This window comes from Oncorhynchus clarkii, chromosome 2 (assembly GCF_045791955.1).
Source record: "Oncorhynchus clarkii lewisi isolate Uvic-CL-2024 chromosome 2, UVic_Ocla_1.0, whole genome shotgun sequence".
Taxonomy (NCBI): Eukaryota; Metazoa; Chordata; class Actinopteri; order Salmoniformes; family Salmonidae; genus Oncorhynchus; species Oncorhynchus clarkii.
This window is the reverse complement of record NC_092148.1, coordinates 17,345,165-17,372,529: the sequence shown is the minus strand read 5'-3', so window position 1 is coordinate 17,372,529 and position 27,365 is coordinate 17,345,165. Positions and strand designations below refer to the sequence as shown.

At 41.0% G+C, this 27,365-nt stretch overlaps 1 protein-coding gene and 1 long non-coding RNA gene across 8 annotated transcripts; both read right to left on the bottom strand.

Moving 5' to 3' along the window:
• Positions 1-868: 868 nt before the first annotated feature.
• Positions 869-13,727, bottom strand: LOC139423222 (phospholemman-like). Of its 7 annotated transcripts, none has more exons than XM_071174991.1 (8): positions 13,487-13,727; positions 6,227-6,278; positions 5,760-5,798; positions 5,526-5,552; positions 5,259-5,333; positions 5,118-5,154; positions 4,923-4,966; positions 869-1,779 (listed from the first exon to the last, which is right to left on the bottom strand). In XM_071174991.1, exons 2-8 carry the CDS (start codon positions 6,258-6,260, stop codon positions 1,760-1,762), a joined length of 276 nt encoding a protein of 91 aa, XP_071031092.1. In that variant the 5' UTR covers positions 6,261-6,278; positions 13,487-13,727; the 3' UTR covers positions 869-1,759. The 7 variants fall into 7 exon arrangements, with proteins under 7 accessions (XP_071031092.1, XP_071031131.1, XP_071031112.1 ...); XM_071175030.1 differs by having other exon boundaries at positions 4,923-4,963; positions 13,487-13,655; XM_071175011.1 differs by having other exon boundaries at positions 5,760-5,795; positions 13,487-13,644.
• Positions 13,728-14,179: 452 nt separating this feature from the next.
• Positions 14,180-14,724, bottom strand: LOC139423249 (uncharacterized). The gene is made up of 3 exons (XR_011635817.1): positions 14,650-14,724; positions 14,512-14,536; positions 14,180-14,319 (listed from the first exon to the last, which is right to left on the bottom strand). It is a non-coding gene; the product is annotated as an uncharacterized lncRNA (long non-coding RNA).
• Between the last annotated feature and the right edge of the window lie 12,641 nt (positions 14,725-27,365).

Genomic DNA, 27,365 nt, shown 5'->3' with positions numbered 1-27,365 from the left:
ATACCATAGACCGTATGGTTCATATTGTAAAGGACTGTTTCCTCAGAACAGCCTCAATTCGTCGGGGCATGGACTCTAAAAGGTGTCGAAAGCATTCCACAAGGATGTTGGCCCATGTTGACTCCAATGCTTCCCACAGTTGTGTAAAGTTGGCTGGGTGTCCTTTGGGTGGTGAATCATTCTTGATACACATGGGAAACTGTTGAACATGAAAAACATGAAAAACGTTGCAGTCCTTGATACAAGCCGGTGCACCTGGCACTTACTACCATACCCCGTTCAAAGGCACTTGCATATTATGTCTGGCTCATTCACCCTCTGAGTGGCACACACACACAATCCCATGTCTCAATTGTCTCAGGGCTTAAAAAGGGTTATTTAACCGGTCTCCTCCCCTGATTGAGGTGGATTTAACAAGTCACATCAATAAGGGATCATAGCCTTCACCTAGTCAGTCTATTTCATGGAAAGAGCCGGTATTCCCAACGTTTTGTACAGTCAGTGTAATGTTGATGAATGTTGATGAATGTATGTTTGAGAAGGCATTTGAGAACTACATTTTAAAAATGATTTTTACTGTTTTGCAAAGGCCACAGATTTTAGTGTCTTGTGAACACTGTTTCGAAAAATATTTTTCAAAAAAATGCTTGTAATGCGTTTGAGAAACACTGTACCAGTCTTTTTGCAGTGTCTCATGTAATCCAGTAGATGGCGATGTAGAAGTATATTTGAACCACTCAGGACATGGGCCTTACATCAAATAGAGAAAAGAATTTGCAGGATTTACATTTGAGGAGCCTATCAGACTTATTTTATTTAGAGATTCAGCATCTATTAGCATAATGTAATGTAACATTGGACACAGTCATAAAAGGTAACTCTTTTAATTTGAATTACAAACATAGACACCATCTACTCATTTGCCAAGAAACATCTTGTAGACCGTGACTCACTAAAAGCCAATTGGGGAGAAAACCCTCTTCAGGGACAGTAATTGTTTGTGTGGTATCTAACAAACTAAAATAACATTAATGTTGTTTTGGTGGCAAACACTCTCAATCAAAACTATATCATCAGCTTATTGAAATAATTGTAATATTCTGTACTATTAAAAAAACATTGCATTTATCATACAACAGATTCTTTTGCATAGACCAGTGCACTTTTCTACATTCAACTAAAAAGTTAATATAGGAATAATCAAGATAAAAGTGTGTGAATAGTTATTGACATTATAATAGTTTATGGCTACCGGTACCTATTTTATAGTAATGTATATGCATGTAAGATTATTAGGAGACAGTATGTCAATTCAAAACACACACAAACAGTCAAATCTACTGCATATTTTCCACATACAGGTGGAGCTACTAGAGGTGAAAAACATTGCAATTAAATAATGAGTGAGTCGACACAGCATCTTTTGGTTATCTGTTTAAATACAAAGAACATGGGGAAAAATCGTGTCCTGCTTTGTCTGTCTGTGTGTGCTTGCTGGTGGTGAGTTACAGTGTGAATATTGGGCGGAGCAGAAACAGGAGTAATGGGCGGAAGGGAGAACAGCAACACAGGTAAAAGCAGCACACCTCTGATCACCAATGGCACAGTACCACCTCCCTCTTGGGAAGACAGCACCACTCTCTAAAAAACAACCTCCATTGGACAAAAAACAAGCCAACTCCACCCATCAATTTCTATCTCTTGATTGATGCAGAACCAGGAAGTCGATTTGACCTGCTGCCAGGTGGGAGTTTGGTTCCTAGCACTCACTGGCCCGAGCTGTGGACAGAAAGAAAGATGACTTGATATCTGGAATCATTAAAAGGCATTCATTACCAAGCCATGTGAGATAACACAGACATACAGCTCTCCGTTGGGCAGCCATAATGATCATGTCCTCCATGTCCCCAGATCACAGGCAAAACAGTGACAGCTATGGCTATAGTTCTGGACTGGACAAGAGTTTTATGAGAGATTAAGAGTTTTTTTGATGATAAGCACAATTCATATTAGCAGCACAGATGCACAGTGCAGTTCTGTTCAGCAGTGGGAAGGATGTGCCTCACCCAGCCTACATCAGCTGGTGAGCTACAGGGGAGCAAGCGATGAATGTGGGTAGATAGGCAGACAAGCTCCGCTCCGGCTCCGCCTATACAAGTTTTTCAATGAGTTGTAATATTTGTAGCTACTTTTTAAGTAAATACCTGCAGTCAACTTGTGCAATAAATTAGGAGATGAAGCAGATTGCGTTCTTCATTTCACGTGTTATATTATTTTACATTATGAAGCTTACCGTAGTTCACCAGAACAGATGAGCCAGTCACGTGTTTGTTTGTAAATAGCACAACGGGAGAAAGCGGGAGCAGGTGAGTCCAGCTGTTTATTTGGTTTAACTTGCTAGTAAGCCAAATAACTGGCTGAATTAACAAGGAGACGGGGCATCATATAGTGCTAGCTTTCTACTGTGTTTGAGAAGTCAAAGCGCTTTGGATGAGTTATCTATACAGCTGTCACTGCTATCTTGATTTCCTAGCATGTGTTCTCTCTGTTCTCGGCAGCCTCAGTCTGCTCCTCTGCCCTTTTCTCCGAGCAGAGCAGGCAGACAGGCCGTGGCCCTAACGACTCCACACAGACACAGCGTGTACACATGCTGCTCTAGAGAAAGAGTCAAAACTGAATTCATTTGCACAATTTCTCATTGACATTTGCTTGTAAATGTCCAAACTCACCAAAAATGACATTCAGTAGCTTCTACCTATATATGTATAACTTTAACTGGATTGCCTGTCTTTGCTTTTAGTTTGTTTGCTTGCACTCATTAGCATATCTGGCATATCAGCCTCCATGGAAATTACTATTACTTGTGTATTTATTGTTGTTGTTGCGTTTTAATGGCCCCTTGTTGACTAAGCCGGTAATACCGTAAATCCCAGGATGAAAGAAGAACGGATTGACGATATGAAAATCTGGATAGCACTCAACCCTACAGGCGATTCTCTTGCTTCCCCGTAGCTAGCCAGTCACCACCACTTCTAGTTAGCTACCCTTTGCCTGGTAAGAAACACAAGCTGCTTTGCAAAATTAAAAACAATAGCAGCATTGAATTTAATAGTAAAACAACAGTCTAGCTATGTTTTAATAGTAAAACAACAGTCTAGCTATGTTTTTCTCTCCCTTGAGTATAGAAAAGTAGGCTGTCTTTGAATTTGTAGTCTCGCTCAGCCCTCCTACTTTCCCCACTTGTAAGGGGTGCATATCTGGTGGCAGGGAGAGCAGAACTTGATAATAGCCGGAGCAGTTTAATAGTAAAACCAATGGCATAAGAAATACAACGTATGAGCACAATAACCTGACCCACACCAGTCAAACAAAATGTGCACAAGCACTTACAATTAACAATACCACACAAAGACATAGGGGAAACAGAGGGTTAAACACCGCCCGAACAAGGAGAGGCATCGACTTCGGTAGAAGTCGTGACACCACTGCATTTCATAGCCAGGTTCTGTAGCCAATGAAGCCAAATCTCCCTTTTTTCCTCAGAGAAACAGCTTGATTCTAGCCCTTATCATTCAAAAGATATGACCCATAATCACAGCGCTACGTTTTTTTCTTTCTATCCTGCATTGATGGACAATCTGGGGCGCATTCAGTAGGATGCAACATTTTGGAATGTTCAGATTGAAATATGCTATGTAGAACAAACATGCCTCTGACATGTTGAATAAGGAATAACGTTGGCTCTATTCATGGAATTTCTATCTGCAACATTCAAGAACGTTTTGCAACTGAACGTGGCACTGGTACATTACAATTAGCCTACAGTATATGCAGACATTTGGTGACACAGAAAGAAAACAATTTATTGACTAAATTCCTCTTGCCACTACACTATATTTGACTGGGTAAATTACTTAATTTTGAGTTAATGTGGACCCAGTGAATCACTTGAGCACTTGGACTAGGACTCGAGCACTGGGACTACTACTTCAGCCAATAGGGACTCGTGTCTCGACCATTGGTGACTCAGAATTGGACTCGGAAGCGAGCACAGGGGACTCGATTCGGACTCAAGGTTTAGTGACTCGACTACATCACTGAGCGAAACAGTCATTAGCTCCCATTTAAAGTCATTAGCCCCCGTTCTACTTTTGGACACTAATGTGGCTGAGGCATCTGTGGAACACTGATAACAATGGCAATGACGTGGCTGAGTGATGAAGGTGCAACCAATACTATTTTGTCAAAATCATGCAGCACCATCTGGTGATTGTGCTACTCTCTCGCTCGCTCTCTCACTCTCTCTCTCTCTCTCTGAGCTTGTATGTGTCTGCCAATACGGAACATTTCAAGAACTTTGAAAGCTTTTTCAAGTGCAGTCGCAAAAACCATCAAGAGCTATGATGAAACTGGCTCTCATGAGGACCGCCACAGGGAAGGAAGACCCATACCTTCATTAGAATTACCAGACTCAGAAATTCCCGGCCAAATAAATGCTTCACAGAGTTCAAGTAACATCAACATCAACTGTTCAGAGTAGACTGTGTGAATCAGGCCTTCATGGTTGAATTGCTGCAAAGAAACCACTACTAAAGGACACCAATAAGAAAAATACACTTGCTTGGGCCAAGAAACATGAGCAATGGACATTAGACCGGTGGAAATCTGTCCTTTGGTCTGATGAGTCAAAATATGAGATTTTTGGTTCCAGCCACGTGTCTTTGTGAGACGCTGAATAGGTTAACGGATTTCTAATCCTTTTTCTTGAAGAGGATATTTTGTAATGATCACTCAAACATGCCAGTCAGTTATATATGTTCATTATATTCCTTGCCAAGACTTATGCATCCAGATGGCTAGGAATCATCCAGGGTAAAGTGTGGGCCAATCAGAGAGGAGATTGAGAGGTCAGGAGAACAGACCTTGGTCGTTGAGGGGCTGGGCGGCGTTGCTTCCTGACCTCCTCCTGCAGAGAGAAAACCACAGTACATTTTATTATACATTACGACACCTAGCTAACATAACACACACACATACCTGAAACGTACAGTTTCACACAAAGAGTGTGCCCTGATCTGGACTGATCTGAGCATGCACTGATATGATAGATCATTTACCTTTTGTCCTGGTTGAACTTGCATCTGCAGTGTCCGCCTGTTATAAGAAGGGTCACAGGGTAATCTGTGTCCTATGTAAATACATGCTCTGACTGTGTCACTGTGTGTGAGTATGTATGTGTTTATGTGATGGAGTCTTACTGAAGAGGATGGTGATGCCAATCAGACACAGAACTGCTGCCAGGATCAACCCCCCAACACGTAGCCTGTGATAATCTGAACACAGAAAGAGGGAGAGAGAGAGAGAGAGAGAGAGAGCAGGAGAGAGCGAGAGAGAGAGAGAGAAAGAGAGCAGGAGAGAGAAGAATGGGAGAGAGAGAGTGAAAGGAAAAAAGCATTAATCATACACAGTAAGCCAGGAATGTTGAGAGTTGTTGAGTGTTCTAAAAGATGTATCTCTCTGCTCACCAAAGGTAAATGGATCTTCCTCCTCCACTGTAGGGGCAAAAACATGACAAAGGTCAGTTTATACAGCATCTAGACACCTTCAATAATAATACAAAGAACTGGAATGCACCCAACCTCAAAATGGGCAAATAGCGAATGGCCTACTTTAATTTGTGAATCAATGATTTATCTGGAGACCATATTAATGCATGTCAAAAGATTTAGAGTAATAAAACTGTATTGTCAGTTACATACTTTCTTTCTGCTCCTCTGCGAACACAAGGAACGTAACTGCTAACAGAAGAGACACAATGGTAAGCACACAGCATAATGCATTGACAACATGGCATCCCAACAATGTCCCAAACAAGTCAGCTTTCCGTCCCTGTGACAAGTGCACTTGTAACTTTAGTGGTCTCTCAACGGCTTTGACCTTGAATAGCACTGGAAAAGGACAATGAATCTATCCTTCCTCTATTTAGTTCTAGATTGGTATACTATTCATATCCATAACCATATATATTTCATAACATTACATAAACATATTTTCTCTCTCACTCAAAACATACAGTAGTATCTACTGTTCTGAATACTGAGCCAGAGTTGTGAGTGAAGACTGGGCAAAACAAGATGAACAGAGATGGTAGCTTTGGGGAAAACCTAAGCAGGAAGTGGTGATATTAATAGGTGTGTATGATTGGTCTTTAAGACCTTCCACTCACATGTCAATAAAATCAAAGCAGAGATATTTGCCATCGTCAAACTCTCTTTCACCTGGAGAAGACAGAACATAAACAATTGAGGGAAACAAAGTAATGGCATAATAATATGATCATATTATAATATTAGGCTGACTTTATATGATAAAGTAGCTGAGCATTATGACTGCAGTGCACCCTAGCAAATTGGCACTCATCCTCCCTGCCCTTTTCACACCCACATAAGCAAGAGCTCTGCTGCTCAAAATGAAGAAAAAAAAATGTACCCGCTTGATTGTCTGATCAAGCCTCCACTTGTTAGAATTAAATTACCCTTGTCCCACTACCTATTTGACTTGATTAGACCTTTTCAAACCCGGGAAGCTAATGGCAGCTCATACAGTGTCCAAAACTGGCTCACACCAGTTACAATATCAACAGAAACCTGACACAACATTTAGCTTTCCCCTGGAGTCCCATATCTGATTTAGATTTGTACAAAATGGCTTCTAAGCAGCGTAACCCAGAGTGCTTTGCTTCATCTCATGCCAAACCTTCAAACCTAATTATGTTTCAGCTATTCCTTGTTGTCACGATCGTCGTATTGAGTAGACCAAAGCGCAGCGTGGTGTGAATGCATGATTTAATGAAAAGACGGAAAACACTTACTACTACTACTACTACTACTACTACTACTACTACTACTACTACTACTACTACTACTACTACTACTACTACTACTACTACTACTACTACTACTACTACTACTACTACTACTACTACTACTACTACTACTACAGAAACACTGTGCTAACAAGCAACATAACATAGACAATAACCCACGAACCACAATACAAAACAGGCTACCTAAATATGGTTCCCAATCAGAGACAACGACAAACACCTGCCACTGATTGAGAACCATATCAGGCCAAAACACATAGAAACAGACTAACTAGACATGCAACATAGAATGCCCACTCATATCACACCCTGACCAAACAAAACATAGAAACAAACAACGCAAATAATGGTCAGAGTGTGACACTTGTTCAATATATATTTTGGGTTATAATGTCTTTATAATCATATAACTGTCAAATTATATAAAGAAGTAGAAAATCCACAAGGGAAAAAATGCTGGATCATTGAGCATGGCTCCAGCGCCAAAACGTAAAGTAACTAGACCCCAGTGATTTTCCATCACACCTTATGAATAAAAGACAAAGAGAGGAAATCACCTCACCCATCAGCACACTTACAACAACCTACAAACAGGTTTCTAAAGTATCCATGAGGGAAAGAGAGACAATGGAAACCACATAACAAACATGCTGGGGCTTGAGCAGAGTTCCAGGGGTTTGGCCTTCTTTGCCTAACATGATGTTTCTGGAAGGGCTGGATACTGATTTGGACAGGAATGGAGTCTCGAGGAGATTTGGTAGCTAAATCCCTTATGTCACAACTGTCTCACGCTCCCCTTTGGTTTCTGCTCATGATAAGGCTACATTTATTTTCAGCCACATACTGGACAAGCACCAGATACAATCTTCAAGGATTCAGACTCCCTTCATTCTTCTCACTATATCCTATCCAGATTCCAGGGTTTAAGAGGGTACACTACTAGACCATGTGTGTTGTGGTTTTTCACTATGAGCTAAAAGGGGTTTAACAGTGTAATAGGCTTACACTTTGCCATTGCATAGCGAGTAGTAAATGTTACAATACGGGAGTACCATAAATTACTTTGTTTTTGGTCACTTGGTATTTTCCTGCCATGGTAGTATAATGAAAAAACTACAACTACTATTTTGTCATTGTACTACCATGGTAAAGTTTTGTAAAGGCAGCTCCTATAACAACACTACATATCCTATAACAACACTACAGCTCCCATAACTATACTACAGATACTATAACAACACTACAGCTCCTGTAACAACACTACAACTCCTATAACAACACTACAACTCCTGTAACAACACTACATATCCTATAAAAACACTACATATGCTATAAAAACACTACAGCTTAAATAACAACACTACAGCTTATATAACAACACTACAACTCCTATAACAACACTACAGCTTATATAACAACACTACAACTCCCATAACAACACTACAGCTCCAATAACAACACTACAGCTTCTATAACAACTCTACAGCTCCCATAACAACACTACAGCTCCCATAACAACACTACAGATCATATAACAACACTACAGCTTCTAGAACAACACTACAGCTCCCATAACAGCACTACAGCTCCCATAAAAACACTACAGCTTCCATAACAACACTACAACTTCTATAACAACACTACAACTCCCATAACAACACTACAGCTCCCATAACAACACTACAGCTCCTATAACAACACTACAGCTCCTATAGTGTTATTATGGGACCCTACACCCTACAGCTTGTATAACAACACTACAGCTCCTATAACAACACTACAGATCCTATAACAACACTACAACTCCTATAACAAAACTACAGCTTGTATAACAACACTACAGCTCCTATAACAACACCACAGATCCTATAACAACACTACAACTCCTATAACAAAACTACAGCTTCTAGAACAACACTACAGTTCCCATAACAACACTACAGCTCCCATAACAACACTACAACTCCTATAAAAACACTACAACTCCCATAACAACACTACAGCTCCCACAACAACACTACAGCTCCCATAACAACACTACAGATCCTATAACAACACTACAGCTTCTATAACAACACTACAGCTCCCATAACAACACCACAGCTCCCAAAACAACACTACAGATCCTATAATAATGCTACAGCTCCTATAACACTACAGCTCATATAACAACACTACAGCTCATATAACAACACTACAGCTCATATAACAACACTACAGCTACTATAACAACACTACAGATCCTATAACAACTCTACAGCTCCCATAACAACACTGCAGATCCTATAACAATACTACAGATCCCATAACAACACTACAGATCCTATAACAACACTACAGCTCCTACAACAACAATACAGCTTTTTACAATAACACACAGCTAAAACAAAGAGCCTCCCTCTATCTTATAGCAGTGTCATACTATTTGGCATTTGGCAGCAACCAGGGAAAAAATCCCTCCCTGGTTTCTTTCCAAGCGCACCCTCCATCTCCCCAGCAATGTTGGTGAGGGAGAGGGAATGCAAGAAGCGGGAAGCCCTCCAAAATATCGGTCGTGGATGGTTTACGATTCAATACAGGGAGAGAGGTAGACTCTCCCGGGGTTCTTTCTTTCCACGTTTTCAAGTTGGGAATCATATTAGAGTAAATGTTAGCAAAGGGTGGAGGTGGCCGACCTTGTGAGATTTATGTAGCAAAGTTTAGGGCTCTTGGTTGTCTGTTCAAGACAATGCTAGGCAGCGCTGCGGATCGTGCTTAGCCATCCCCTCAGTTCCCCACCAGGCAGATTCACCCTGGAGACCAGGCCTGGTCATAATGGGATTAGTGTTCTACCATGGGTCACGCTGGCCTCCCTGCCACTGAATGCCTGAAGCAAAGAAAGAATTGGCCGTTGTGTGGTAACAGTACGACTCGGTTCACCCCTATCTCTTCGCCTTGCACTGCCCTCCCCTTTTATCCCACTTCACTCACTAACCTGCTCATTCACAATAGGGTCTTGTCTAAACTTACGATGAGTACACACCCACACCAATCCCCCCCCCCCCCCCCCCCACATTCACTCATTACACCTGTGCTTACTCCCTTATTCACACTCACTCCCTTTCTTTTTTCCTAATTTCCTGTCAGTCTACCTGGCCATCTCAGTCAGTCACGACTCACCCATTACTCTACAGCGGGTCCAGACCCCTCCATCTGCAGTATCATTAAGAATCGCAGGAGATATATTCCAGAATGTCTGGTACAGCGCAGAACCCTGTATTCACAGTTATTTCTGAGGAAGAATAGATGCCTATAAGGTTGGATCTAAGGGCTTCAAAGAGCCTGTGGTCATTTTTCTTCAAATCCCCCACAGGGATAAAAGGAGCTAACGATGAAGCTACTCATAGACTCCTGGCCCTGCCTGAAAAGGCCATTCATTTATAAGGTAAACTCATTACCATGTTGTAGTTCTCATTGTAATGGTGGATCACTGGAAGCTTTCAAATGAGATTATCCCTAATGTAATGTGTGATTTTATAACAAATTATTCAAAAGGTCGTCCTAGGACTACGGGAAATTACTTGTGTAAAGTTACTTGTAAAGGTACTTGTGAAATGGATTAAATCTAGGATTTTTTGGTTTTCTTTGTGTTTGTGAAGTCTCTTCTATTATTATCTTTTCCCTCTATTCACTCTGCCTACCAACATGAGGAGGATTGGAGACCAAGGACTGGAGATCAAGTTTCCCCCACTACAGAGGCAGAGAGACGTAATGCCAGTTGGGTCCACTGCCATATGACTTATCTAAGAGTTCCATGAGGCCTCGGAACAGGAACGTTTGTCTTTTCAAATCACACAATATGGGCTTCCGAGTGGTGCAGCGGTCTAACGCACTGCATCTCATTGCTAAAGGTGCCATTACAGACCCTGGTTCGATTCCAGGCTGTATCACAATTGGGTTAGGGTTTGGCTGGGGTAGGCCGTCATTGTAAATAAGAATTAGGTCTTAACTGACTTGCCTAGTTAAATAAATATAAAAATACCACTGAAAGATTGTCAGGTTGAGGAGCAAAGCTTCAATGACAGCTGAGCATGTCCTGTGTGTGTGGATGAGTCTAGATGTTTATGTCTGTTTGTGTACTTCTCCCACTATGACCCAGTCACCTCTCCATACTCATACAGGTTCACTCTTTGCTCCCCCATAGAGAGGATCTGGGATCTGGCCATGGGCTGGCTCATAAAGGATGTGGTGCCTGGACACAGGAATCTAGCGTGCAGCTAATTTTGGAACAAAACATGCTGCTGAGAATAGGCAGCACCCTTTGAGGTATAATAGGAACACACACACACTGGGAAACCATTTGAATGTGGTAAGGGACTGTGATAGAGCAATACAGTATTGCATGTATGTATTCATATTACATCTGGAATAAAGAATATGTGATATTTAACCTATTTCTTTCATGCTGTCAGAATTGAGATTAAAAATGTTATGGGTCCATTCTTCCAAGCTGTCTCACAACCAAAACCGAACCAGACAGAAACGAGTACCAGACATTGCTGTGAACGTTTTAAGTTAGCTGGGTAAACTGTAGTCGATATTTTCTCATACAGAGTGTTGTTTTTCTGTCAGTCAGCCATAGATGGCTATTGAAGCCACTACTTGTTCTTAGTGTTTGATGAAGAAGTAGTTGCAGGAGCAAAGCAGGGCAATGTGTCCCTCTGGCTGCTCAATGGAGAGGGGGGACGTGGCATACTATAGCCATGACTCATCCCTCCTACCCACAGCCACAAGGTCAACAATATCAGCAACAGCAGCTCCACTGTTTAAAGAAGTCATGCGGCCTTCCCTTCAAGGGAAAGACCTTGGTGTTGCTTTGCTGTGCTTCTGAGGCAGTGAGGCCTTGAAATAAGCTATTCATATATCTGAAGTAAAGAGTGGTGGTATTGCTATGGTGAATGTGTGATGAACCCTAATTATCTGAATCTGAGTCAAATGAGCTTTAAACTGCGGAAAAATAGAACCATGGCTTACCTATCATCTCTTGTGATTTGTCATGTCTCACAGAATAAATAAGCGTCACACTCTGTGATCACACTGAATCTCTCATTTTTAATAAGGCAGTCAGTCTCTCAGGGGTCCTCACTTTTGAACGTTGCTCATCTGTATTTTAGGTCTAGACAAACATTGTGCATGATTAGAGCCGGCAGTAGGCGACCCACTGAAGGCCGTAGAATACATTTAGCTTTTGAGTGTGAGATAACATTTACATGTCAGTTTTAAGTCCGTCTGTCAGTATCAATCACCTTAGCAACAGCACTGTGCTGGAGTAACCACAGTGAATAAAGATCAGTCCAGGATAACAGCTCTATCAGGCTTCTTATCAGCTGGGCTGTTTGCACTGTACCAGAACCCCAGACCCCTGTTATCACAGATCCATAAGCATAGCTTACAGGAGACTTGGGACAGGCACTTTTTGTATCAGACTTGAAATAGAACAGCAATTTCATAATAACATGTCTGTCTACTGATCAATCATTCATACCATTTCAAAATGTCTATTAGCTTACCCATGTCACACTAGTGAGCAGAACATAACTGAGCCATGCTGTACTGTGTTGGCATGGTTACGCATCACCATAGTTGCAGGAGCCATGCTGAAAAGGACAATGTGAAAATAAAATATCCAAGCCAGCACGGTAGCCTATGGTTTGGGTTGGCACAATAGTGTGTGAAGGGTACCACCAAGCTGTTGAACAGAATTGGTCATTCAAATGTAATTCCCCACACACAGGGGCATGTACACTGATGCATTTTCCATTACAGGAGGACAGCACACCAACTAGCCTACCAGTCCCAAACATATTATCTTACGACATTAATTTGATAAAATACTGAATATTCTGAGTCCTCTTTTAGAAGACTGCATGGACACCCTTGCAAAACGGAATAGAAAGGAGAAGAAAAGTTGCCGATGGTCAAAATGTTGCTTTAGGCCTATAGGTTATGGACGTTTTGTTTGAATATTACAAACAACATCCAGAACACTGTTATAGAACAGCCCGAGTAAATAACTGAATTCATAAAAGCAGGTTAACAAATACATCTGCGTGACGCAGAAACACTATAATACTTGCACATGGCTCTGGCTCATATGCGCTCGTTCTGTCTGTCTCGCATAGGCCTATACTGTAGGCTACAACCTGAAACTACATTACATGCAGGTTCGAGCTTTGTTCTATAAACATAATTAATATCCTAATAAAGACTGTACCCTTTGGAGTATTTTAGTTAGGCTACTCAACTTTTTCCCAAATCTGAGCAACTCTTGCCAGGAAAGAAAAGGATATGCCTATAAAGAGAAGGATATGCCTTATAAAGGAATTACATATATTTTAAGGTCTTACTAGGGATAGGCTACTACTACTAGAACATATAGAGTGATACGTTTGTCTTGGTCAAAGATGCGCTAAGCAACATTTTAGAAATGACTTAAAACAAGATTAGCCTATTCTTCTCTTGAGATACATAGAATAAATAACGGTTAACATACTCATACTTTTGATAAAACTACAGCTGAGCATTCACTCGAACTCTAATTGTTAAAAAATTCAAACTTACCTCCGACACGCGTTAAACCCAAATGGAGATGTGTGTAGGGGGGAAAATAGGAAATGTCGGGCATGGAGCGACACACAATAGACGAACGTACTCTTGAGTCAGACAGACGCCAACACCCTTTTTCACTGACGCTCAACAGGTTTGCTCAGCTTGAAAATAGGCTGAGTTTAAATTGTTGCATGCGCTGGAGAGGAGGAGGATTTTATCATTTGTTTGTCATTGGTTGCTTTCAATGACCTGTTGTTGCTATAACAAATCATTAGCCTATGTAAAAACGGTGATATGGCAGATACCAAATCGAACATTATCACATCAATATATTCAAAATAGTTGTGTACAGTACCTGCTTTGGTTACATATTGTATCGTGAGAGCATGCACAGTGCACATCTCTGAACACAAACAGTTTAACATGTTTACTTCTAACAATGGTATTCAATGGTATTTATTTGGCTTTTCATTAATAAGAATTTGCACAAACAATTGAAGGCTAATCGTTTTAGCTCAATACAACTCTGTTTGACCATAATGCCCAGGGCCTATAGCTAAATGAAATGTATTTCATCTGTTCGATCATACATCTCACTACCACGGTAAAACACCTGAAAATAAACTCATATATTTGAGCCAATAAAGAAACAAAACAGTAAATAGATGCATTGTGGTCCACCCTCCATCCGCTCTCACATCCATTCAGGTGTCATTACAGTGTCATGGCCAGAGCCCTGCCCCATTCCCACCCCCGAATCTTCATCATTAGAACAACAGCAACCAGTTAGTCAGATTCCATCCTTTAGAGATGCTTAGAGTTCACTTGTGTCATCTTCAGATTTTCTTTTGTTGTTGGAGAAAGAAAAAAAAAATGGAGGCAGAAACAAGATGTTTTTAAATATTACACACATAACAACAGTACAGTGTAACAATCAAATGAAAGAACATTTCTTATGCAGTATAAACTATTTGTCAAGCATTTATGTAGACCTAGTAAAGGGTTTATAAAGACATGGATATAAAATAGGCTCTTACTTGTTCTTTCTAGTGCATTTGGGATCTGAAGAGAGAATAATGAGATGTTACTACAAACACTGACAGAGTCTGGGTCTATCCTCTTGAGTTACATTCATAATGTAAGAACGTATTAGTAATTGGGCTATGTGTACTTACTAAGTAGGACAAACAAGCCACCTACTACAAGCAAGCCTGCAATGATCAGGCCTCCAATTCGTAGTCTCTCATAGTCTGGGAAATTCAACATTCAACAGCTAAGAATCACACAGGTGCAATGATTCATCCAATGTCAGAAGCATATTTCTGATGTGCTCATGTCATTTCATATCCAATAAGAATATGGCCACTTACATACCACTACGATCATTTTGTTTGTTGGTGGTGATTTATCAGTTCCCTTTGAATGAGTGTAGAGGAATGAGCTACTTACTGTAAACAAATGGATCTGCAGATGAGAGAGGGGGGAGGAGAGAAAGGGAGAACAGAAAATTAACCTCAAGCAAAAAAAACACATGTTGCTCTGACAGGCTGCACAGTGTGTGACTCTGGTTTAAGTGACAGTGATCAAATCTGCTGAAAATAGTTAGTTTTCATTCACAGTCACCTGAAAACAAGAACCTCATAAAAAACAGAGTCTAACAAAGAGCAAGTTTTGACCAACCCGTCAGACAACTAGAGACAACACTAAATCAGATGTGTCTTACTTGCTTCAGTTTCCTCAAAGAATGCACAGAGAACTAGGAGAGAAAAAGAAGAAACATTTTAAAAACGTTTGTCATTTGGTGGATAGATCTAAGTGTATATGTAGTTTTGATCATGTTAAGGGTCAAGGTCAACAATCATTTCTTGGAAGGACACAAAAGGTCACATAATGTAAAGTGCAACAAAACAATCCTGTAACATTCTTCTAAGACAAAGCAGAACGTGTCTGTTGTATCACAGATTTGTAGATCCCACTGTAGCTTTCCATACTAATGTCCATAAAATCTTTAATAATATTTATTTCATTTTGCAGAATTCATCTGTTGCATTACCCCATGCATCTTTATCATGAAAATGTCTAATTTACCTGTCAGCAAAAGCAGAACTGAGAATTGGCCCATCTTGCACACAACCTGACTGGGAGCAAAATGAGAAAAGGCATCTATTATAACAGCATAACATCTCACAAGTCTAGGTCCAAGAGGCTTATAAACAGCTTCTACCCCCAAGCCGTAAGACTCCTGAACATCTAATCAAATGGCTACCCAGAATATTTGCATTGCCCCCCCCCCCCCCCCTATTTTACATTGCTGCTACTCTCTGCTATTATCTATGCATAGTCACTTTAATAACTCTACCTACATGTACATATTACCTCAATTACCTTGACTAACCGATGCCCCCGCACATTGACTCTGTACCAGTACACCCTGTATACAGCCTCACTATTGTAATGGTACTGCTGCGCTTTGATTATTTGTTACTTTATTTGTTACTTTTTTAAGGTATTTTTAAGCATTTCACTGTAAGGAAGTAGTATTCGACGGATGTGACAAATAAGATTTGATTTGACATACCAATAACCATTGGGGTCATTCCTAGAATTTAACACCATCTTGAATTAACCCTTGTTATTCCTAGCTGAAGAGGGATTATACTGTTTGATTATACTCGTATGATCTATAATGAACTAATATCATTAAAACCATTGTGTCTATGTTGCCCTCCTGCACAGTCCCATTCTTGTTCCCAAACACAGTGAGGATAAAGGGGCAGAATGTCCTTGTGGTGTGAGACAGACACCGGGACGCAGCAGGAGGGCATTGTGGGTGTTTGGACAGAAAACAGCTGAGGGAGGAAATGTGGGGCGGACGCCACAGGCCTCAGGACACCCTTGGCTCGACCTTGGTCACTCACTGGGGTTTACACTGCAATGTTTTGGAAATATAGAAATACGACACCCATCTCCTTCATTCTGGTAAAAACGAGTTTGTTTTACAATGGACAATTCCACCATTTGAAGACCAGGTCAATGCTAGTAATCCAACTTTTCCTATCAGATTTTTTAGAATGAGTTTTCTAGTTTTCTAATGCCCTCATACACAGTAAGATGTGGTCGTAGATGACTCTATCTCTCAACTCCAACTGACAATGATGGGAATTAGTCCTATGTCGAAATACTATTATGTGTATAGTTCACGTCAGAGCATTCACTTAGAGCATTCATACACTGAAACATAACACATACATTTGAACTTATAGAGGGAAACAGAATATTTCCATTTGTATTGTACTATATATCCCAATATATAGTATATATAGTACAATATATATTCCAATATGCCCAGAATGCCATTTTCCCTGTTGCAGACTAATAGTAGTGAAGGTCACATGCTGATCAGCATGTCATCCCTCAAGGTCAAGGATACCTATCCATATATTTACTGCCTGACAACTGCCTTTCGCAGGGAACACACCAACCTGGCTCAACCAACTGAGAATATATTGACTTTACAAAGTGAATTTACATTGACTATCTAAATATATACAAAAATCACCATTACATCCATACAATCTTCAGAACCTAATGGTGCTATAGCAACACCCCACCCTATGGATGTGTAAGTGATCAGAACAACACAGATGGTTGTAAAACAGGGCCTGGGAAAGCCAGTGAAATCCCTTCTTACCTGAGAACAAGGTCTGTCTTGGCAAGGGGTCTGGGGATGTCTGCTGGGTAGCTCAGGTCGTCCTGCTGACTTCACACACCTAGTCTTTACTCTTTCCTTTTACCTTGAGGAATAGCCCCTCCCTTTTGTTGTCACCTTAAACACACTATAGGACGATGAGATCCCGTGTGCAGAATGTGTGTGGTGCATCCAGGTGCACTGTTGTGCCCCAAACACAGGCCTGTGCCCTTCTGTTCAGGGTTAAAAACACTGGGACGAGGTACTGAGTTGCCATACCAAGACCTACAAAGCGAATCCACCGAAAGAGATCCAATGAAATAGTGATCTCATACTGATCACTATTTCATTGGATCTCTTTCGGTGGATTCGCTTTATGGTCAGTTATATTAGACTTTGTGCATGTCCTACTGATAAGCAGAATGAATGCTAGAGAAGCATACGGTTTGAGCTGGAGAGAAATGGATTTGGGGCGTCCTTGAAATATTTGAATGCCTTACAATCAATCTCCATGATTACGCCACAGTGAGATACATTAATCCAGGAAGTTTCCTTCCAGTCCAGTAACCTTTCAATGTCATTCTGAGACATTCTAAGAGGACATTCTAAGAAGACAATCTAAAAGGACACAGAGAGACATTATGTACCGTCCCAAATTTTAGCATTGTCTGAAATAGGAGTGAGAAAAATCTCAATATTTTTGTAGTCTCTTTGATAAACGGATGTTAAAAAATGCTATATGGGTAATACAAAAGGCCAACACACAACACAGAATTAACAGGAGTAGCCTTTGGCCAGAATGTATTGAATCAATGCAGTCTAATAGGTTCCCTCGAATAGAGATACACTACATGGCCAAAAGTATGCTCGTTGAACATCTCATTCCAAAATCATGGGCATTAACTTGGAGTTGGTCACCCCTTTGCTGTAGGCTCGTCACGATATCAACATTTTACAAACGATACGATACCAGGCCAAGTATCACGATGCCACTCAGGCTCCCGAGTGGCGCAGAAGTCTAAGGCACTGCATCTCAGTGCTAGAGCCGTCAATAAAGACACCCTGGTTGGAATCCAGGTTGTTTCACAACTGTCCGCGATTGAGAGTCCCATAGAGCGGCGCACAATCTTTTTATTTTATGTTATTTAACCTTTCTTTAACTAGGCAAGTCAGTTCAAAACAAATATAGTCCGGGTTTGGCCGGTGTAGGCCGTCATTGTAAACAATAATTTATTCTGAACTGACTGACGCCCCAGTCTGAGGAGCAGGTTTTCATCAAGGACCTCTCTGTATTTTGCTCAATTAGTCTTTCCCTCGATCCTGACTCAATCCTGACTAGTCTCCCAGTCCCTGCTGCTGAAAAACATCCCCACAGCATGATGCTGACACCAACATGCTTGACCGTTGGGATGGTATTGGCCAGGGGATGAGCGGTGCCTGGTTTCCTCCAGATGTTATGGTTGGCATTCAGGCCTAAGTGTTCAATCTTGGTTACACCGGACCAGACAATCTTGTTTCTCATGGTCTGAGAGTCCTTTAGGTGCCTTTTGGCAAACTCCAAGCCACTCTACCATAAAGGCCTGATTGGTGGAGTGCTGCAGAGATGGTTGTCCTTCTGGAAGGTTCTCTCATCTCCACAGAGGAACTCTGGAGCTCTGTCAGAGTGACCATCGGGCTCTTGGTCACCTACCTGACCAAGGCCCTTCTTCCCCGATTGCTCAGTTTGGCTGGGCAGCCAGCTCGAAGAAGAATCCTGGCGGTTCCAAACTTCTTCTATTAAAGAATGATGGGGGCCACTGTGTTCTTGGGGACCTTCAATGCTGCAGAAATGTTTTAGTATCCTTCCCCAAATCTGTGCCTCAACACAATCCTGTCTCTGAGCTCTACGGACAATTCCTTCCACCTAATAGCTTGGTTTTTGTCCTGACTGCACTGTCAACTGTGGGACCTGTATATAGACAGGTGCCTTTCCAAATCATGTCCAATCAATTGAATTTACCACAGGTGGAATCCAATCAAGTTGTAGAAAAATCTCAAGGATGATCAACGGAAACAGGATGTACAGTATATGAACTCAATTTCGAGTCTCATAGCAAAGGGTCTGTATTCTTATGCAAATAAGGTATTTCTGTGTTTTATTTTGTATAAATTTGCATTATGGGATATTGTGTGTAGATGTATGAGGATTTTTATTTATTTAATCCATTTTAGACTAAGGCTGTAATGTAACAAAATGTGGAAAAAGTGAAGGGGTGTCACGCCCTGACCATAGAAAGCTGTTTATTCTCTATGTTGGTGTAACGGTTTTCTTTAGGTGAAGGAGAGTCGGACCAAAATGCAGCGGTTGGTGGTTATTCATGGTTTTTTAATGAAGAAAAACTATACATGAATAAACTAACAAAACAATAAATGTGCGAAAACCTAAACAGCCTATCTGGTGACAACAAACACAAAGACAGGAACAATCAAAGAATATGGCTGCCTAAATATGGTTCCCAATCAGAGACAACGATAAACACCTGCCTCTGATTGAGAACCACTCCAGACAGCCATAGACTATGCTAGAAACCCCTACTATAATACAAACCCAATACCTAACAAAAACCCCAAGACAAAACACACCACATACAAAACCCATGTCACACCCTGGCCTGACCAAATTAATAAAGAAAACACAAAGACCAGGGCGTGACAGTTGGTTGGGGCGTGATAGTGACTAGGGTGGGTCATCTAGGTGAATTGTATTTCTATGGTGGCTTGATATGGTTCCTAATCAGATGCAGTTTATCGTTGTCTCTGATTGGGGATAATATTTAGGTAGCCATTTTCCCCATTGTGTTTGTGGGATCTTGTCTACACTTAGTTGCCTGTGTGTACACCAGTAGCGTCACGTTTCGTTTGTGCTTTTTTGGTGAGTTTCTATTAATTGAAATATGTGGAACTCTATTCACGCTGCGCCATGGTCTACTCCTTTTTGACAAGCGTGACAATGGGTCTGAATACTTTCCGAATGCACTGAGAGGCACACTGCTCTCAACTTTCAAAACATTAGGCACTAAACATAATTTAAGGAGCACTAGAAATGTATTTTGTTTATAGTTTAGGCTTCCAGTAGGCCAATACGAACCCTACCTTTTGAAACACATCTCATGAGTAGCAGACCCTTTTCCTTTCTTCCTGTGTCAGTCATATTTGCCTAAACTTACTGGCAAGTTAGCAGGTTGTTAGCTAGCTAGGTAACCTGACTGAACAACGTAATTTGTTATCAAACTAATAATTAGCGACCGGGATTAGTTTGTTAAATTATATTTAAAAAAGGCATCTTCTCTTAACAGTTTAGGCTAGAGACTAGCCGTTTTCTTTGCTGTAAAGCTGCAGACATGCCTGTCGCGTGCTCCATTTCCCCTCTCTGACGCTCAGAGGCTAGAGGCTGCATGACAGTGAACTTCCAAAGTCTACTCCGACTGGTCTGTGCCCTAGGTTATAACAGGCGATGAAATTATACAATATATTAACATTGCTTGCTTTGTGCGCAGCTCCAATGTAACACATCTAACAAGAGAACACTCACCCGAGTTTGGGTCTGCTTCCCAGCTGATATGCACATGAAAGTTTAGAAGCAAAACTGACTTTACAAACATTTCATAACAGGCGCTAGCAGGTTTTTTATATCGGTAGGTTTAAAAAGTCGGTAGTATCATATGAAAATGTACTACAGTATTCTAAAATGTTGGTATTATAAGTATCATAATATTACCGTGTTACCAGTATACCTTGCAGCGCTTCTTTGCTGTTATAACAGCCTCCACTCTTCTGGGAAGGCTTTCCACTAGATGTTGGAACATTGCTGTGGGGACTTGCTTCCATTCAGCAACAAGAGCATTAGTAAGGTCGAGCACTGATGTTGGGCGATTAGGCCTGACTCGCAGTCGGCGTTCCAATTCATCCCAAAGGTGTTCGATGGGGTTGAGGTCAGGGCTCTGTGCAGGCCAGTCAAAGTTCTTCCACATCGATCTCGACAAACCATTTTTATAAGGACCTCGCTTTGTGCACAGGGGCATTGTCATGGTGAAACAGGAAAGGGCCTTCCTCAAACTGTTGCCACAAAGTTGGAAGCACAGAATTATCTAGAATGTCATTGCATGCTTTAGTGTTACGATTTCCCTTCACTGGAACTAAGGGGCCAAGCCCAAACCATGAAAAACAGCCCCAGACCATTAATCCTCCACCACCAAACTTTACAGTTGGCACTATGCATTGGGGCAGGTAGCGTTCTCCTGGCAGCTGCCAAGCCCAGATTCGCCCGTCGGATTGCCAGATGGTGAAGTGTGATTATTCTCTCCCGAGAACGTGTTTACACTGCTCCAGAGTTCAATGGCGGTGAGCGTTACACCACTCCAACTAACGCTTGGCATTGCGCATGGTAATGTTAGGCTTGTGTGCGGCTGCTCGGCCATGGAAACCCATTTCATGAAGCTCCCGGCGAACAGTTCTTGTGCTGACATTGCTTTGAGAGGCAGTTTGGAACTCGGTAATGAGTGTTGCAACCAAGGACAGCCAATTTTTACATGCTTCAGCACTCGGCATCCTGTTCTGTAAGCTTGTGGGACCTACCACTTCGAGGCTGAGCCATTGTTTATCCTATACATTTCCACTTCGCAATAATAACACTTTGACTAACTGACTTTTTGGAAAGGTGGTATCCTATGACGGTGCCATGCTAAAAGTCACTGAGCTCTTCAATAAGACCATTCTACTGCCAATGTTTGTGTATGGAGATTTTATACACCTGTGGCTGAAATAGCCGAATCCACAAATTTGAAGGGGTGTCCATGTACTTTAGTATATATAGTGCACCTTGTCCATATGGCTCTATTGTTATAAATAAATGACAACTGTATAGAAAATCCCACACAGATCTATAAGTGTCCCTCCCAAGCCAGTTTTGGAGTAAAAAGAAACATGACAACCGTCAGATTGAGATCATGCTCATCTCACAGAGAGGGAGGTGCCTTAAATACAATATAATGCTTTGGAATATTCCACATCTATTCCCAACTCAAAGAGACAGCTATCATAGCTCAGAGATCAGAACTCACTACTGGTGATGTCAGTGGCACTCTGTCTCTCTGCCTGTCAAAACAAATAATATATAAATGTTTTTGTCACATGCTTTGTCAACAACAGGTTTTGTCTTCCTGCCAGCCTGCCTGCCTGCCTGTGTGATCATGTGCTTCTCATTTGGAGTAGTGTGGAAAGTAAATGAAAACACAAAGCCTTGAAAAACGCTAACACAGTAAACTGAACAACAGAGTCAAGAACCTAAGGCTCACACCTCTATGGTGGCTCCTCAGAGGGGACACATGACTGAACCTCTGCACATTATTGGCATGGTGACGTGCTGCTATCTGGGACTATTCATATCCCCGCGGCATCTGCGGAGGAATACGTATCCAGTTCTTCACAAGTGATAATACAATAATGTGAGTGACTATATCCTAGTTAGAGGGACCATCAGTGACATATTGAAGACCTGACATGAGACTGAGGTGGTTACCACCATGAAGGACTGATAAAACTGTGAGATAAAGTCCATTCTGTGCTGTCCATGTCTATGTGTGTATTGTGTCCAACATATGTGTGTTCCATTGTTGTACGTTCAAGCACAACAGCATTCCATGCAACCAGAATAGTTTTAAGACATTTATTACTGACGATAACACAACTTTTCCACAATGTTCAAAACTGACCATATAGTGCAAACGAATTGATCGGAAGACTGCATACCTGCATACCCAGTGATGTAAAATACTTTAAAGTACTACCTACATAGTTTTTTCTTTGGTATCTGTACTTTACTTTACTATTTATGTATATTCTTGACAATGTATACTTTTACTTCACTACATTCCTAAAGAAAATCGTGTACTTTTTACTCCATACATTTTCCCCGACTCTCAAAAGTACTCATTACATTTTCAATGCTTAGCAGTACAGGAAAATGGTCCAAGTCACGCATTTATCAAGACAACGTTCCTGGTCATATGTACTGCCTCTGATCTGGCAGAGCAACTAAACAAAAATAGTTTGTTTGTAAATTACGTCTAAGTGTAAGAGGGCGCTCCTGGCTATCTGTAAAACAAATATGTAATAAAAATATGAGTGCCGTCTGGTTTGCTTTATAAAAGGAATTTGAAATTATTTATACTTTTATTTTTGATAATTAAGTACATTTTTGTGATTACATAAATTTTGATACTTAAGTATATTTAAAACCAAATACTTTTAGACTTTTACTCAAGTAGGATTTTACTGGGTGACTCACTTTTACTTAAGTCCTTTCATATTAAGGTATCTTTCCTTTTACTCAAGTATGACAATTGGGTACCTTACACATACCTCAGCTACATAGTCTACAGAACCAGTGGCCACAGGGAAAGGGTTGTCGTAGACTCACACAAGAGACAGTCAGGGTGGGCTATCCAAAGGGTAAAGCTGACACACAGGTACAACACACACATAAGACATTCCCTCCACAAAAACCCTGCTCTCTTCTTTGCACAACAACTCTTTAAAATAGTATTGACAGTGACACGTTTTTTTGTTTGTTTTGGCTCTGTACCCCAGCACTTTGGATATGAAATAATATCATGACTGTGAGGTTGACGTGCAGAGTGTCATATTTAATTTGAGGATATTTTCATCCAAATCGGGTGAACCATTTAGAAATTACAGCACTTTTTCTACATAGTTCCCCCATTTTAAGGCACCAAAAGTATTGCGACAAATGTACTTGTATGTGTATGAAAGTAGTAAAAAGTTAAGTATTTAGTCCCATATTCATTAGCACACAATGACCACATCAAGCTTGTGACTCTACACATTTGTTGAATGCATTTGCTGTTTGTTTTGGTTGTGTTTCAGATTATTTTGTGCCCAATACATAAGAATGGTAAATAATGGATTGTGTCTGTAACTTGTGTGTCTGTAACTTTCTCATTCATCATTATTCACGATTCATTCAGGATTATCCGTAATCATGGTAGCATCCACATTAATGCAGAAATGTTTAGAAACATATTTTATTCTTATTTTACAATTAAAGTGACTCCAAAATGACACGATACATTATTGACCATTCATTTATATTGGGCACAATATAATCTGAAACACAACCAAAACAAACAACAAATGCATTCAACAAATTTGCAGAGTCACAAGCTTGATGTAGTCATTGCGTGCGATGAATATGGGACCAAATACTTAACTTTCTACTACTTTAATATACATATAAGTGCATTTGTCCAAATGGGGGGACTATTTACAAAAAGTGCTGTCATTTCTAAACGGTTCACCCGATATGGATGAAAATAACCTCAAATTAAAGCTGACAGTCTACACTTTAACATCATAGTCATTGAATCATTTCAAATCCAAAGTGTACAGAGCCAAAACAACAAGTTTCACTGCCCCAATACAAATGGAACACACTGTATTAATATAGTATGAATGCATCATCACTGACACAACTCCGGTGCATAGCTTAGACTTAAACAAAAGTGTGGTATGTAAGTATGCCTGCATGCACTGACACAACTCCGGTGTATAGCTTAGACTTAAACAAAAGTGTGGTATGTAAGTATGCCTGCATGCACTGACACAAGCACGCTCGTGCTGGAACACTCAACTTACAGTACTCTTACTTGTTAGGAGGCATATTTGTCACTAAACAAACCATCTAAGGGCCTTTGAGCATTTGACCATATCCTCTGACAAGCCACTCTGAAGATGGGGAGCATGCATAAAAATAGAAATACATCTCAAAGAATGTATGTAATTCTAAACAAATTAGCAATGCATATTGTGGGATCTGGAGTGATGTGAGTTGTGTCCGTGTCAGAGTCATACCAGAGCATAGCAGGCCAGCTGAGTCAACATCGCACCACCTCTACTGATCCTCCACTGGAACACTTTAGACAGCTACTCAGACGTCCTGCTCTCTATTGTTTATGCAGTGAAAACAGGTGTTAGCTGGCTGCCAGCATAACTGTAAAACAATTAATGGAGCTATAAAACGCAGTATAAAAAATGAACATAAACTTCCGTATTCCGGAGTAGAGGAAAAGTCAGAGACGCACAATTATAGTACATGATCAAACGCTTTAGTAGTATCCCAGCATCATTGAACTTCAGTTTCTGTACTGTCATGGCTGCTCTCTGTTGGACAAATAGTAGAACTGCGACTGAACAAACCAAGGCAAAACAAATCTAAAAGCTTATGGGTGAGAATATGATATATGAGACTTTGGTAAGAAGTTTTCAAAATGCAACATTTTATTTAACTTCCTATGTTTAGCTACATTTAATAAGATAAAAAACACAGGAAACTGATGCCAGTATCATATATTGCATACTGCTAGATAAGCAAATAATAGAACAGTAAAACAAAATAGAAATTACAATCAAAATCTGCATATGCAAAAAACCCCACAAAGTGCCACCTTTAAGAAGTTGAATAAGTAAATCCAACAGTATTGAAAGGTGTGTGTTTAATCCTTTGTCACCATTGTGGTGACGTCATCCTCACGATCTTTCCCCCCTGTTGACACAAACACAGAAAAGAGAAGAGAACCATATGAACGTCACGCTGCATCATTCTCTGGTCCATCCTCTGTTAGGGCTGAAGGAGAGAGGTACTTACTGAAACAGAGCTGGAACCTCTCAGATCTCCTGAGCACAGTGTATGACAGACCAAAGACGATGAGGATACCAAAGAAACCACCAATGACGCAGCCAATGAGGGTGGCAAAGTAACTGCCGTCCTCTGAAAATGTATCCGAAGAGGACAGAGAGACAGACAAACAGGATAGAGAGACAGACGGGATAGACAGACAGGATAGACAGGAAAGACAGACAGACAGACAAAGAGATTAGGGTTAGCTAATGATGACAACGTCAAATACCATACGCTCAGGGAAGGTGTATTAGAGAGATGTATTTACCGTACACCCAGAGGTATCCATCCACTAGTGGTCGTCCTGAGCTCTCACATATCACACGTGTGTGGTTGTCAGAGCGGGATGTCCCACTGATAAGCCATATTGCAAAGAGCTCCTTACCTGTGTTATCACAGTACCCTTTTATTGACTGAGAGGACAGAGAGAGAGAGAGGAGGGGGGAGAGATTATCTCATCTGGTGATGCATAAAGACTCTAATTAGCAAGCGCTAAAGGGGCAATGAAAGTAACTGTTTTGCACTCCAACAGGCCTGCTGAATTGAGCTACTGTATGGATTTCTCAGTGATTTCAGCTGTACCAATGGTCATGCTAATTAGGTCACCTGCGTCATCCAGGCCTGTACAGAGCAAATACCTGTAACCTGGATGGTTGGTATAATATAAGCTAAGGCTGTGCCACTCACCTGGGCAGCCAGATACTCAGTGTGGTCTCCTGGGCAGATGAGGGTTATGTTTCTATGGCTACCATAGAGAGTGAAGTTGAGTTGTCTAGGAGGAGGGGACACACCACACTGGAAGGCAGCAGGCTTGCCAACAGCCACTGATACGTTATTTGGGAGCGTAGTGTAGTTGTTCTGGGCTAGAGGATGGATGATGATGGGGTATTAGGAAGAGATGGGTACAGTGAATGAGAGAAATGGGAGGGGAGAAGAGACAGCAAGGAGAGAAATGCAACATAATCAGTCATAGCTTGTGAAACAGCCTAGTCCTAATTTGCCTAGGAGGCAAAGTGCACTAGTTCTCATGGAAAGGGTTGTTTGACTGTTTGACTATTACAATGTGAATTGGTCTGAGATTGTATTTTCCTGATACAAGGGACATCAGTGAAACCAAGGCACCACTGCAAATATTGCTCTCTGTCTACATTCTAGGTCTGGATGGCTGCTCTTGAGCCCAACCAATCTTGGCTAAAATAAACACAATATGGTAGCTTTACAGTAGCTACCTTTACATGTATGATTGGCAAGACAGACCCAACGGTCAACCAAGTCAGTCCTACCTGAGCATTGAAGATGAAGCAGAGCCAACAGGAACACAGACAGACCAAGCCCTGGTCCCGTCATCCCACATACAGACATTATTCTTCTCTTCATCAACAAAACAACTTTCTACCAACCCCTCCAAGACATCCGCTTCAGTGGACATTCATGTCCTGAGACTCTAGCTGCTGCCAATGATTCCAGCC